Genomic DNA, 15,561 nt, shown 5'->3' on the forward strand with positions numbered 1-15,561 from the left:
CACACACACCGGCTTGGTCACCCCATTCAGCCTGCTATTCAGTCATTTGGTCGTCTCTCACTTACCCCCCTACCTGCCTGGTCGCCCCAGTTGTCCATCTGGTCGTTTAGTCTGTGACAGCCCCCGGCTTTTTATATATTAGGCTATGTCTAATATACTGTTTAATTTATAAACACTTCTTCTCTTAAATTTATCAAACCACCCCCTACTAATCTTAAAGGAATTTTTTATATATCACTGTCTCTGAAATGCTACCACTGAAATGCTACCACAGGCTAACTGCTTTTCGTTTATCCAATCCACAACAGTTTTTCTACCTATTCGGTTGCCTGTGATTGCTGTTTTGTGAGCACTTTCACACCCTTAGCAACATTAGCATTAGCTAATTGATGCCTCTTTATTTTATTTTTTAAATATATTTTTATTGATTTCAGAGAGGAAGGGAGAGGGAGGGAGAGAGAAGCATCAATGATGAGATGGAATCTGGTGATTGAGTCTGCAGCCGAGCACATGCCCTTGACCAGAACTGAATTGGGACCCTTCAGTCTGCTGGCTGATGCTCTATCCTCCGCATCAAAACAGCCTGGGCTGGTGGCTTCTTTATGTTTTAAAATTATGCTAATTGCCAGCAACCAAAGCATTCCCTCCTTTGCCGGTTGCCTGCCAGAAGCCTTTTGTCATGGTGATACCTCACTTGAGAGGGTTGTCTGTTCGAAAATGGAAGTTTTGATCCACAAGGGAGACTTTTTTCTGTGAGCAACTTGGCCTGGAACCAGGTTGTTGGAGATGGGAGACGTTTGAGAAAAGAGGTTCGATTGTAGAGGAATGGGAAGAAAGCCCCTCCCTTTAAAACAGGGGCTCCCAAACTCGCCACACGCAGAACCACTAGGAGAGCCTTTGAAGTGTCCAAAGCCCGGGTCCTTTCCCACTTCAGTTAGACCCACTCATCGGTGTGTGTTAAAGCTTCCTAGGCGATTTCAACATGCAGACGAGACTGGGAACACTTTCTTCGTCCTTGGCCCCATCACTGGTCCCAATTAATGGGTCAATGAATGAACTAATGAGTGAATGAATGAATTTATGAGCCTCACAGTCTTCTGTCTCTTTCCAGCGTCTCAGGCAGTGGCCTTGCTACCTGGCCCCACCCCACCCTCTCTGTAGAATTAAGGAGGAATTTTGAAATTCTGCTTCATTTTCCTGATAGTCGTTTTCATTTTCTACAAATAGTTATGTTTCTGAATAAGAGAGTCTAGGAATACAAACTCCTTTTCAAATAACGATCCTTTCTCAACTCATTTGAAGTGTCACCTTTATCATGAAATGCCAGACTCACGTCATTCAACACAACTAGGGCGCACCTGCCGTGTGCCCAGCACTACTCACCCGCCGCCCCCAGGGGGCGCTCTGCATAAGGACAGCCAGCCAGTACCTAACAAACAGGTGATTTCAGAAATGCATGGTCAGCCCTAACCGGTTTGGCTCAGTGGATAGAGCGTTGGCCTGCGGACTGAAGGCTCCCAGGTTCGATTCCGGTCAAGCGCATGTACCTTGGTTGCGGGCACATCCCCAGTAGGGGGTGTGCAAGAGGCAGCTGATTGATGTTTCTCTCTCAATGATGTTTCTAACTCTCTATCCCTCTTCTTCTCGGTAAAAAATCAAAATATATTTAAAAAAAAGAAAGAAAGAAAGAAAGAAAGAAAGGAAGAAAGAAATGCATGGCCAGCACTTTGGGAGAAAAGCACGGGATGCTGGAAATAGCAGGAGGGGCCACATTCAAGGGAGGAGTGTGGGAAAGCCCTCCCTGGAAAAGGCAGTTGTGATTATGAGCCTATTTCCATGCCTACCTGGTTAGCATCCCCACTCATCCTCGGCACCACTCATCCTCGGCAGCCTTGTCCTTCTTCCTCTTTCCTGGTTCAGTGACGAGCTCCTCTCCAGCTTCTGGATGGTCAGCTCATAGCGCTGGGACTGCTGGTCCAGCTCCTGCTCCAGCTCCCGGGCGAGCGCCCTCAATTCCTCGGCCGTCTCCGTCCTCGCCCCCTCTTCCAGGTGCCTCCAGTTCTCCTGGATGCTTCTCAAATCATGCATGAGCAAGAAGCCAGCCCCAGCTACGCTCAGCATCCGGGCACCGCCGGTCATAGCCAGAGCAGGCGCCCCTGCCGCCCTCTGCACCCCTGTGGCCCTCCAGAAGGGCACACGCCTTGTGGCCACGAAGTTCCTGACCCTCTCAATGAAGCCGGGGTTGGCCTGGGCCCTCTGGAAGGCACGAAGCTGCCTGATGCTCCCGAGAGTGTTAACACATCTCTGAACAAAAATTCCTTTAGAGGAATGTGTCTCTTCACCGGTTCCAGCCTCCGGGGCTGTGGGGAGACCCGCCAGTCTGCTGGCTCTGTCTCTTGCTGCCGAATTGCTCCTATTATCTAAGACACTTGTCAAAATGTTGGTGGCGGCAGCTGCTAACCCCAGGCTCTGCCCTGCTGCTGAGAGCAGCAGGCTTCCTCCTGCTGTCACCGGTGCCAGGGCCACACCCATGATGGTCATGACGGCGGACACCGCCCCCGAGGAGCTGGCCACCAGGCTGGTCTTGGTGAGCATCCTGTGGGTGGTGTCAACTTGGTCTGCGATGCTGCGAAGTTCGCTGATAGCGTTTTCCAGCTTATGCTTCCGCAAGGGGAACTCTCGGAGAAACATCATCTCCTCCTGGGACAGGTTCCCAGATGGCCCGAACCCTTCCTCCCGTCGCATCAGCTCCTGGACCACGATATAGTACAGCGCATTGGCTTCATCCCTGTGGGCAGAAACAGCACACGCGTGTTTTCCCAGCCTGAGGCTGAAGACTTCTAGGTCATCTCAGGTCTCGAACGCACTCAGGGAGCAGCGCCCTGGGAATCAAGGTACAATTGGGGAGCAGTGTGACAGAGGGTGGCCCTCGGGCCTGGCCCCCTGGCGGCAGGAGCTGGTGATGCGAGCCCCCTGCACGGCCTGACTGGCTGTGACACCAGTGTGGTGAATCAGACACAATATAAACGCATCACTGGCTTTCGTCACCAAATCTTTTCTTAATAAACATACCTCTGTGCGTAATTTGTGCATCTGTACAGGCTGTGAGCAGGTCTGTCCTGGGAAATAGAGTATAAGAGCCTGTGGAAGCCATGTCTCCATTTCCATTTTTTCTATTTAAAGGGGATCTACCTGGAAATTGTGGTTGCTTCTGGGGAGGGAGTGGGAACCTGGGGCCAAAGCTTGGGGGACACTTTTTACTGTTTGCCCTTCTGTTCCTTTCAAGTTTTGTATCATGTGCATGTATTAGACGTATATTAAAAAATCGTAAAATAACCTACATTCTTAAAAAAAAAGGTGGGGGGACCTGCAGGGAGACACCAAATAGCACCTCTCCCCTAGGGGAGGGCTCATGGCCATTCACTCCGACACGCGTGTATTTTGGAAACTGGAAGTAAATTTCGAACAGAGGGTGGTCGTGCTTGGGAACAGCGGGTTCTACTCCGCTCGCGTGGTAACAGGCAGGAGTCTGTCAGGATGGGGGGCTTCCAAAGTGGACACCGGGGGCCTGTGCCGGATGCTGCAGTCGACTTCCTATGACTCGTGAGAGTCTGACTTGTATGGCCCTCAGGTTCGTTCCACGGACGGGGCGTGGGTTTAGATATTGGAGGGTGTGTCTGTGGGAAAGGAGGCAGGGCTCGCAGGAAAACCCAACTGAGCCCAAGCAGCCCCAAGGCCCCAGAGGAACTGTTGACAATGGCGTCGGAGCCCTCTGCTCCCCGGCAAGGCCATCAGCAGCCTCAGGTAGGCCTGCCAGCTGACCCCTCCCCAGGGAAGCAGGAGTGGCTTCCAACATCCTTCCCCATCAAGTCACTGCGTGCCAGGTGTGTGCCAGATGCCGTTCCCGGGGCTAGAATTCCGGCAGCGAGCACACCAGCCCAGTCCCTGCCCTCACAGAACTCTCACTCTGGTGATTTCACCCCAGACATCGCTGCTCTGGGATTACCTTTCCAAGCAAAGTTGCTCCATCACCGTCTCCCAGGCCTGCCAATCAGAGAGGAGCCGGTGTATGTCTTCTCTGGTCATGGTGGCTAGACCTTCCACGATGCTCTGGTGAAGTAGACCATCTAATTATAACATTTGGGAATAAAATAAGCAACATTAGAATACATCAAGAATTGTAATGTCTCACAAGTTGCACATCATTTTTTGCCTAATGATTTTAAACAAACAAACTGACAATGCCCAGAGCTAACTAGGCTGTAGTCAAACTGGGCATCTCTTAGGTTTCTGGTGGCTGTTGAATTTTTGCTATCACATATTTAGTCACAAGAATCTTTTGCTAATCATCCAATAACCCATCAATAGGCACCAAGATGATCAGGGCCATTTTATTTATACTATTGCAAGCTCAGAAGCAAGCGAGCATGCATTCCGTCCAGCCCACTGCATCTACCGTCCCAGAAGGATTGTCCGGTCCCTGCTCAACCCTTCCTGAGTTGAGGAGTTGGTTAGTTGTCTGTTCAACCAAGTCGGTGTCAGGCAGCAGACTATGTCACCCCGAAGATGCCTCTTTGATCACCCACTGTTTTGAGCTGTAGGCACTTGTAAAGCAGCAATGCAGGAGGCTATCTCTGAGCTCCCCTCATCTGCCTACGGACAGATCCTCCAAAAGGCAGTGGCTGTCCTGCGTCCCCTTCCCCGAGTGTCATCGACCAGGGAGGTTGGCTCTTGTCACAGGAGAGGAGACTTGAAGTTGACACCACACCCAGGCACACTTTGTCACAAACTGTCATACCTCCCCTCTGTTCTTCCAAGGATCCTTCATCTTTCCTAAAACAATGATTTACTCCCCTCAAGGAGGCCTGCGTCGCCTCCCCTTTCTCTATGAAAATGGTGCTTAAGACTGACTTCGAAGCCTCCTTAGGGAGTTACTCATTTTTCCCTGGGTCTCACCCATTTGTTCATGAAGAATATGTGCCAATGAACTTTCCTTTTTTTCTGGTTGTTCTTTTATTACAAGGGTCTCAGATAAGAACGCAGAAGGGTAGAGGAAAAATTATTTTTCCTCCCCTCCATAGATAATGTTGCATAGCTACCCTTGCTTAGAATCTCTTATGCTGCAGCTTCCTGTGTTGCTCAGAAATCACCCCCCCCCACCCCCACGCCGAACCCGGTTTGGCTCAGTGGATAGAGCATCGGCCTGCGGACTGAAGGGTCCCGGGTTCGATTCCGGTCAAGGGCATGTACCTGGGTTGTGGGCACATCCCCAGTGGGAGATGTGCAGGAGGCAACTGATCAATGTTTCTCTCTCATCGATGTTTCTAACTCTATCTCTCTCCCTTCCTTTCTGTAAAAAATCAATAAAATATTTTAAAAAAAGAAAGAAAGAAATCATCCCAAATACTGTTGATTTTTTTCATTTACTTCCAGTAATTTTTCATATGCATATTCTTGTTTACGTGGCTTTCATAGCATGCTATAACTGTGTCTGTTATTTTTTAAATGTAATATTGTAGGACAAGTATTGTCCATATTGCTACACCGTTGTCAGATGAGTATTTTTGACTAGAGGCCCAGTGCACGAAATTTGTGCATAAGGGGGGTTCCCCTCAGCCCAGCCTGCATCCTCTCCAATCCAGGATCCCTCTCACAATCCTGGATCACTGGCTCCTAATCACTCACCTGTCTGCCTGCCTGGTTGCCCCTAAATGCTCCCCCCCACTGGCCTGATCACCCCTCACTGCTTCTGCTTGCTGGCCTGACTGCCACTAACTGCCCCCCATGCCGGCCTGGTCACCCCCATCTTGTGATGGTGTGAGGGTTAATTTGCATATTACATCTTTATTATATAGGATGTCTCTGCTCTTTCATCAAGAGGGGCCAGCCTTGAGCAACATCGAACAGACTCAAACTACAGCAGGAAGGCTGGGGAGGGTTGCGGGGGTGGGGTAAGAGATCAAAGGACTTGTATGCGTGCATCTAAGCATAACCAATGGACACAAGACACTGGGGGGTAGGGGAGGATGGGGGAATGGGAAGGGGACGGGGGCAAAGTAGACATATGTACTACTCTTTGTAATATTTTAAGCAATGAAACAAAATTTTAAAAAAAAAAGAGGGGCCTGCCTTCATGTTTATAGACACACTCCCTTCTGCGACACAGTGGGGTCTTCATGTGTTTGTCAATCATGTGAGTCCTTCACATGATGGCACTGACCCTGTCCTGGTTACTGTCTCCATGCTGGCTAGTGACTGGGCCAGAGATCGGCCCCCACGCCCACCTCTGCTTTCTGGCTGCTTGCAGTTCTGCGTGCAGGGCCTGGGGAGCTACTTATATTTCCAGTTAAACCTGAGGAAGGAAGTTTCTTGCTGTTATCATATTGACAAACATGTGCCTTTGAGAAGGATAGATCCTGCTGCATCCCCTCCTACCCAGCAGGGCAATATGGCCTCTCAGGATGCTATGCTCTCTCTTCCCTTTAAGTAAGATTTGTCGCTGCTTCACATTCCAACGTTGTTTCCTCCTGTCTCTTACTACTGTGTTGTCTAACTTGTGCGGGTTACTCTGTAGAAACAGAATTCATTCTTCATACTCCTCTGGGCTTCACTGAATTTTTACTCCTTGCAATAGTGAGTAAATGAATAACTCATGAATACATAGTGTTGGGTTTCTTTCCTATTTTTTTCAATACTTCTTTTTCTTATTTTGGTTCCATACCTCATGAGGCTAGCTTGAATTCTTAAATTATTTAACTTTATGAAATTGACTCCAGTATTTTACTGCTGGCAGTTGGTTTATAAACACACTCTTACACCTAATGCAGTACGTTTCATTCCTATATTTCCGTATTTCTGTTAGGATGAGGTGCTGAGTTTTTAGACTCTAATGGGATTATCATAATTTTCCTTTTTTATTTATCCCATGAGTATAGTGTATTATGTGCATAAATTTCCATATATTGAATTATTCTTAAATTCCGTGGAAACCATTGCAGGTTTTTGCATCAGTATATTACAGATTTATATGTTCTAGTATCGTATTCATTATGTTTGTCTTAGAGTCATAAATGATATTGAACTATAGTTTTCTTTCCTGAAAACTTCGTAGAATATAGGTAATAACACATTTCTGGAACAATTTATATGACATGAAAGTTGCTTGTTTTCTGAAATTCTAAAAGAGCTTGCAGGTTTCTTTCTGTTTGCCACATCTTCCTGGGGTGCTTTTAATTTTTTAAAGTTTTTAATGTGAGTAATAAACATGACCTCATTTCTCTTCACTGAGCCTGAAACCTGTCTCTCCCACCCTTTCCCACACCTGTCCTTTTTAAAAATATATAATTTTTATTTATTTCAGAGAGGGAGAAGGAGAGAGAGGCAGAGACAGAAACATCAATGATGAGAGAGAATCATTGATCCACTGCCTCCTGCATGCACCACACAGGGGATTGAGCCCACAACCTGGGCATGTGCCCTGACCGGGAGTTGAACCATGGCCTCGGGAATCAAACTCTTCGACCGTGAGCCACGCCAGCTTGAAGAGTAAAGAAGCAATAACAAGCCCAGCTGCAGTGCTCAGTGGTTGAGCGTCAACCTATGAACCAGGAGGTCAGGGTTCGATTCCCAGTCAGGGCACATGCCCGGGTTGTGGGCTTGATCCCCGATCATGCAGGAGGCACCCAATCAATGATTCTCTCTCATCACTGATGTTTCTATCTCTCTATCCCTCTTCCTTCCTCTCTAAAATAAATAAAAATATCTTTTTTTAAAAAAAGAAACAGCATTAAAACAGAAGAAGAAGCAATAACAAAATCCCTGCTCCTTCAAACTGCACTGGGTTCTCATTTTCCATAAACAGGGATTTCTCATGTTCTTTGGAAAGGTGATTCACAGAAGAAGACAATGGCCGATAAACACATGAAAAGATGTTTAACATCATGAGACGCCAGAAAATGCAAATGCAGGCCACAGCGAGACGCCACTCATCGGTCACTTTGGCAGAAGTAAAAAGGTTGCCGGAGCATCCTGCGCTGAGGGAAGGGAGGGTGTGTTCTCAGACACGTGGCTGGAGCTGGAATAGAAGCCGTTGGGAGGACGGTTTGGAATATCAGGTAACATAATGTACACAGGCCCGAAACTCGGCACCACCCTGTAGACATTCCTGCCACGCAAACACACTGGCGTGTACACAGAGACACGTGCAAGGCTGCCCACCAGGTCCTTGAAGTGGTGAAAACAAGTGGACACAATTTGAAATATCCATGTAGGGAGACGGTTTACAGGAAAGTACACCGATATGAGATAAAGGCTTAGGATGTGAAAAAGACCGAGGCAAATCTATCCAAACTGACTGGGAATGAGGCCTCGGATGTATTAAGTTAAAGGAAGAGGGGAGGCGGGGAGTGAAAAATATGATCTTGATTTTTTTTAAGTATTATCTATGTGGTATAGGACTAGGGAAACATTCTGGAAGGATTCACCAAGCATGCTACTTTTGTAATAAAAACCATTAAAATACAAGAATAAGGCATCTTCGTTCCTCATTCTTTTAACATAAAATCTCCAACTCCTACAGGAAGCACAGTGTGCAGGGGGCGCTGGTGAGCACATGGAAAGACACAAAAGGCATCTGTACTAATAATAGAGTAATATACAAATGGTCTGGGATGCCATCACACTAACAGTAACGACCAAACAGCAGGCTGCATGGGGTGACAAGGCTGGCAGGGAGGTTAGTGAGGGATGAAATGACTGAACAGCAGGGATCTGAGGCTGCATGGCACCAGGCTGGGGCAGGGGACCTCAGGCTGCACTCTCCGCCCAGAGGAGCTTGATGGTGGACCTCAGGCCATGCTCCCTGCCCAGTGGGCTTGACAGGGGACTTCAGGCCGTGCCCCCCACCCAGTGGGCTTGACAGGGGACTTCACGCTACACCCCCCACCCTGGCACCAGGCCAGGGTACTTCAGGCCATGATCCTCTCCCCAGCACTGGGGCCGGGGGACCTAAGGCTGTGCCCCCCCACTCGGCAGGACCTAAGGCTGCACCCCTTGCCTGGAGGGGCTTGATGGGGGCAGGGCCAGCTGGGTCTGGGTCTCGCCCAATGCGGGTGGGGCCAGCCGGGTCTGGGTCTCGTGCAATTTCGAGGCACGGGCAGGTGGGCGGAGACTTGACTCTGGGTCCTGTGGTGCGCCCCAGACTCTGACAGGAGGGAGATTTTCGTATACATTTTACTAATTTTCTTTCATCTCTGGCACTTCTGTTATAGAGAAAGGACAAATAGCAATATTACGATATTTCCTCTAATGAAGTCCCTTTTAACGCGCACAAATTTCGTGCACTGGGCCGCTAGTTTTAAATATGAATACTGTCATCTTTTAAAAATGTACACACGACATGTTTTTCTAAGCTGTTATTTTGGCCCTCTGCATTATCTTTATTTCAGGATATCTCTTGTTGGCAAAAATTTATTCAAATCTGATTTTGACTCAATTTGATACCATCTACTTATTACTGCTGTTAATGGTTGTTCTTTATTGCCACTGTTCCACTTTGATGTGAGGCACATTAGCTGAGGAGTTCTGCTTTTTGTTTCTTTGCTCTGCCCAGACAGGCCCAGTGTAGGGCTTGCCGAGTGCTGCCCAGTGGCCCCTCGACGGCTCCGGGAGGGCGGGTGTCTGCCTACCTATCTCCACTGTCCCTTGCAGAGGGCACATTAGCTAAAGGCCCAGAGTTCATGATACTAAGTTGTTTATGTTGAAAGTCATAGCTGACTCTCTCCCCTGTTCTGACTTAGAACAGATCCTGGGGGGTGGGGGAGGGGGTGACTCCACTTTATCTGGGGGAGGGCTACATGGGGAGTGAATAGACTGAGGCTGGCGAAGCAGAGGGAACCCGGGTCTCCACAAAAACCAAGCGGGTCCTTCCAGTGGGAACCTTTGGCATTTATACCTGGATTAGACGTCAACAGAACCCTGACTGGTGTTTCATCACTTTCATAGCCACTTTCACGAACCATCATGTTCCGTATCCCATCACATTTCTGTAGTTAAAAGTGAATCTTCCAGCCCTAGCCAGTTTGGCTCAGTGGGTAGAGCGTGGCTCGCGGACCCAAGGGTCCGGCTTCAATCCCGGCCAAGGGCACGTACCTGTGTTGCAGGCTCTTCCCTGGCCAAGGCCCTGGTCAGGGTGTGTGCTGGAGGCAACCAATCCATGTGTTTCTCTCATATCCATGTTTCTCCCTGCCTTTCCCTCTCTCTTCTACTCTCTATAAAAACCAATGGAAAAATATCCTCAGATGGGGATTTTTTTTTTAAGCGAGTCTTCCTCTGGGAAAACTCATAAAATCACATTATCTGGGAGAAGGAATAACGAACCTTCTGGCCTCGCCTCGCCTCATCTCCCAAAGAGGGCACCATCCTCCCTGCTTGGTTTAGATTCCCTGGCACGAGGGACACGCCTGGCACAGGCTGGACCCCCCTGTGTCCGAACCCAGTGCAGTGATGCACACGGCCCTGCCCTCTCTGTCCTCTCTCCTCCCACGAGAAGGGTGAGCTGGCCCCAGCTAGTCCATCTTGCCCCCTTATCTCTCAGTTGGGCCCTCAAAGCTCATCAGCTGGAGGCCCGTCCCCTGAGATCCGAGTTTGGGTTTAGAGGGAGGAAGAGGCTCTCTGGGGTTAAATCTCATAATTAAATCCATTTGCCAAAGGGCTGTCTCCGGAGATCCAGGCCCACCCAGCAGAGTAGGAGGTGCTTCCCCGGTTTCGCTTCACCATGGTCTCTGGCAAGGACACTGAGTGAGGAGGTGTGGCTGGCCCCAGGCCAAGTTCAGGGATTTCGGTGGGGGTGGTCCTGACTGCACAGCCACAGGATGACCTCCGACCTGACCATAGAGCCTGCCAGCTGAGGGTCGCAGGGGCTGGAGGGGGTGATCTGCATGTGTATTCTGATTTGGGGTTCACAAAATATGGTCTTTGTGTCTAAGGGACCCAGGATGAGATGCCTCTAACTGGGGGAGGAGTGTGAGCAGACTTCATGGGAAATAGGGCAGGAGTGGGACCTGGACCCTCACCCACTTCCCAATCTCCAGGGCCCCCCGTTCCCGGTTGAGATGGTGACCTGTGGTCAGAAGAAACTGCCGAGGAGAGGGGAGGGTTACCTGAGCGGGTTCCAGCCGGTACCTTGGCCATGGTGCCTCTAGGGTTCCTCGTGCTTCTCTAAAGGTGATAATGGGTCGGGGCCAGAAGAGACGCCGCCTCACCTGGTGAAGGTGAAAGCAGACCCGCCGTCACTCAGGAGGTAGTGGATTCATACAGAGCGGAGACCTAGAGACGTGGACCTGGGATTCATAAACATGCAAAATCCACGGGAGGCGGTGAGCTCAGTGGGGAAGCGAGCTGAGCTGAGGAGGGAGCCCTGGGAAATGCCAACAGTGTCAAGGGAATGCAGAATAAAAGGAATCTTTAGGAGAATCTGGCTATGCTGATCAACTGAATGCAGCAGTCTTCATGTCCTTCATTCTTCGCCGTCTCCGTCCACACCTTTGGGAACCCTGGGCCCGCTGGGGCTAAACCCCGGCACATTTAATGAAGAAACAAAATACATCCACTGGCACAGTAACTCCTGCAGGTTGTAGCCTCCGATTTAGAAAAAATACAATGCAATTATGATTTTAAAGATATACCAAAAGTACAAAGTACAACAGTGGTAGATTTCAGCATCCCATTTCATTCAGTGGGTATTTATAAAGTCAATCCTCCAGGCAGGCAGCTTTAAAAGGTATATTTTTGACTTTCTGCAGGTCAAAGAGACCTGAGAATGAAGTGAGAGGATACAGCTTAAATAGCACATGTAGCCTTTACTTGGTAGAGTTACCATCTGACCAAGCAATCCCTCTCCTGGGTATACAGGTATATCCCAAAAAACTGGAAATCATGTATTCACAAAGATATATGCACCCTATGTTCATTGCAGCATTATTCACGTTGGCCAAGACATAGAGACAACCAAAGTGTCCTGCAATAGTGGACTGGATAAAGAAGATGTGGTTCATATACAAAATGGAATACTATTTAGCCATAAGAAAAATCTTGTATCTAGGAATCTATAAATGAAACCTATATGATCCTATCAACCAAAGTTACCCCAATAAAAAAATAGCACATGTAGCACTAAAAGACCATTGGGGGATGGGTTTAGTGGAAATGTTGGTTAACTAAAAGGCTTTCAAATAAAATTTATATAAAAAAAAATAAAAGGAATCTTTAAAGACTGTCAGAGGAAGTGGTCCAAGAGGCAGGAGAGGTGGAGGGAGGAAACCGGAGTCTAATTCTTCTCACGCCATGTCTCCTTCCCATCTGCAGTACAGTGTGATGATGCTCAGAACGTTTAGTGTGAACGCTTGGGGTGAAGATGAATGGACCAAGTTATCAGTTTCTCTTCTCTTGGCAATTGTCCAAGAGCAACAAAAATGATAGAAGCACCATCTATTAGAAGCTAGAAAGAATAGGTTAAAAAAAAAAGAGAGAGAGTAGGTTAAATAGGTTAAAAGGATGCCGAAAGCGATGGGAGCAAGGCTTTGGGACGACAAGGGGACAGGACGCCGGTAATTGCAGATTTCGGAAAAGGTAGGCAATGGCTACAGATTTTAGGGGAAAGGCCCTGTTCAAGGGGAGGGGTTTTCGCAAAGTGCAAAACTAACGTCCCTTTTTCAAATAGTAAGAATAAGCTGTGCGGGTTGGCACTAGCCTGGATTGGTTCCAAGAAACGGTGAAGACGGGAGAAAAGGAGAAACAGCCATATTTGTAGGATGCACTTTGTCCCTGAGACAGAGGGAGGACACCAGCTGCACTGGGAACAGTCTGCAAGCTGACCAGTGCCTTTGCCTGGGAGAAGGGACAACTGAATCTCAAGTCGAAGGCCCCACGTCAGAAAGAGCAGTTGTGCCAGGACACAGCCCTGGCTTCTTCCTTATTTGAATCTCCCACCAATAGGTGGTCCATACAAAACAGCAGCCGAGGTAAGGTCTCCACAAACATATTAACTCAATAATAAAAACAACCAACCCGGTTAAAAACATGGGCAAAGGACTTGAACAGGCATGTCCCCAAAGAAGATACACAAATGGCCAAGAATAAGCACATCACTAATCACTTAAGGCAGCGGTTCTCAACCTTCCTCATGCCGCAACCCTTTCATACAGCTCCTCGTGTTGTGGTGACCCCCAACCATAAAATTATTTTCGTTGCTACTTCATCACTGTAATTTTGCTACTGTTATGAATCGTCATGTAAATATCTGATATGCAGGATGTATTTTCATTGTGACAAATTGAATGTAATTAAAGCATAGTGATGGATCACAAAAACAATATGTAATTATAAATGTGTTTTCCCATGGTCTTAGGCAATCCCTGTGAAAGGGTCATTCGATCCCCAAAGGGGTCGCAACCCACAAGTTGGCGACCCACAGGTTGAGAACTGCTGACTTAGGGCAATACAAGTCAAAACCACAGTGAGCTGCCACCTCACCCCATTAAGATGCCTACTATAAAAATCCAAAACACACAGAAAGTAACAAGTGCTGATGAGATTGTGGAGACATTGGAACCCTGGTGCACTGCTTGTGAGAATATAAAATGGTGTAGCCACTGCCAACACTACGGAGGTTACTGAAAAAATTAAAGATAGCATTACCATATGACCCAGCAATTTCACTTCTGGGAACACACCCAAAATGATTGAAAGAAGATATGATATGTGTGTGTTCATGTTCATAGCAGCCTTATTCATAATAGCTAAAAGGTAGAAAAAGCCCAAATGTCCATTCATGGACGAATGGCTAGATAAAATGTGGAATGTATCTGCAATGGGATACTATTCAGCCTTAAGAAGGGATAAAATTCTGATAATGTGTAACATGAATGAACCCTGAAGACATCATGTTAACTGGTGGTTTTGTGTGCTTTTTTAAAATATATTTTATTGATTTTTTACAGAGAGGAAGAGAGAGGGATAGTTAGAAGCATCGATGAGAGAGAAACATTGATCAGCTGCCTCCTGCACACTCCCTACTGGGGATGTGCCCGCAACCAAGTTACATGCCCTTGGTGGGAATCGAACCTGGGACCCTTCAGTCTGCAGACTGACACTCTATCCACTGAGCCAAACCGGTTAGGGCTGTTTTGTTTGTAAAGACTAAGGAAGACAATTAGGGTCTTTTTTACAAACAAACTTTATAGCACTTCCTGAAGCAGACCGTCTCCATTCGGGGAAATGCACAGTGAGTGGAAGGCAGGAAGCTCTGACTGGGTAAAAAAAGAGGAACACGGAAGAGACAGACAGACAAGATCTGATCGGCTGGGGCCACACGGTGGACCTTGTTCGGGGTGAGAAGGCCCCGAGGTGTTGATGTTTGGGGATCGGCTGTGTCTGGCCCAGCAGGGCACCCACAGGAGCACGAAGGTTATCTGAGTTTTGCTGACGTGGCACCCCAGACAGGAGCAGCCCCATCTTTGTCCAAGAAAGTCGTTTCAACAGAACTGAGTGAAGTAAGCCAGGCACAAAAGACTAATAGTGTCCGATTCCACTCAGAGGAGGAATCTAGGAAGTCAAATCCAGAAAGACAGACAGTAGAAGGGTGGTTACCAGAGGCTGAGGGGCCTGGGGAGCTGGTGTTTAGTGCTTCAGTTTCAGTTTGGGAAGATGGAAAGTTCTGGAGATGGGCAGTGGTGATGGTGGCCCAACAATATGAATGTGCTTAATGCCACTGAGCTGGACACTTAGAAGTGGTTACCATGGTCAGTTTTATGTTATATTTTACTACAATAAATATTTATATATATCACACACACACACACAAGAGACAGTAACAACAACAAGAAAAATAAATGGCAAGTAAAGAATATTCACCTGGAAAGTGTTGCCAAAAAGCCGATGAAAATTGCAAACACTGATTTGGCAATGAATTTTTTTAAAGCCGGGGAAGCAATTTCCCTGTCAATGCAAGACCCTAAAATAGCTCTGAGGGCTCAAGGAAATTAACTGGGAAGCTTAGGAAAGAAGAGACGAGAAAAATAAAGCCGTCACAAAAATTAATGCTTATTGGAATTCACAGAAGGGAAAAGAGACCCTATTTTTAAAAAATTACAAAAGCAACGCCGAAGACAGATGAAGAACATGAGCGAATGAGGTGAAAACAAAGCGCTGAGAACTTGGGCCAGGATGTACGGAGTCAGGGCTCCGCGTGCTGATTGGATTCTCCAGGGAGGAAACCTGGGGCATGTGACAGCACGGACATTGGAGCAGCGCCTATAAAAGCTGTAAGGAAGATTTTTGTGACATGCTCTTCATTCTTAGACACACGGAAGTAGAGATATTTTGATTGATACTATCTTACATTTGCTTTTTAGAATTAATCTAGAAACTCATAATGCTTCTCTCTTCTTGGCTTTTTATTCAGAACCGACACCCTTCAATTTGCAGACACTGCAGATAAACAAAAAGCAGAGACAAATCCCTTTGATCCCACCCCTCCCAGCGCCCAGCTCCCCACCCCCCAAC

General features: G+C 47.6%; 1 protein-coding gene across 2 annotated transcripts in view; it reads right to left on the reverse strand.

The window, feature by feature from the left end:
* APOL5 (apolipoprotein L5) overlaps positions 1-15,561 on the reverse strand; it is an 18,977-nt gene that overhangs the window by 2,157 nt on the left and 1,259 nt on the right. For both annotated transcript variants that reach the window (XM_015566204.1, XM_015566205.1), the window contains exons 2-4: positions 11,160-11,261; positions 4,007-4,127; positions 1,845-2,788 (exon numbers count right to left, since the gene is read on the reverse strand). In XM_015566204.1, the coding sequence (XP_015421690.1) occupies positions 1,849-2,788; positions 4,007-4,127; positions 11,160-11,190 (1,092 nt within the window). In that variant the 5' untranslated portion in view covers positions 11,191-11,261 and the 3' untranslated portion in view covers positions 1,845-1,848. The remainder of the gene's footprint in view (positions 1-1,844; positions 2,789-4,006; positions 4,128-11,159; positions 11,262-15,561) is intronic.

The sequence above is a fragment of the Myotis davidii genome, unplaced genomic scaffold (genome assembly GCF_000327345.1).
Source record: "Myotis davidii unplaced genomic scaffold, ASM32734v1 scaffold842, whole genome shotgun sequence".
NCBI lineage: Eukaryota > Metazoa > Chordata > Mammalia > Chiroptera > Vespertilionidae > Myotis > Myotis davidii.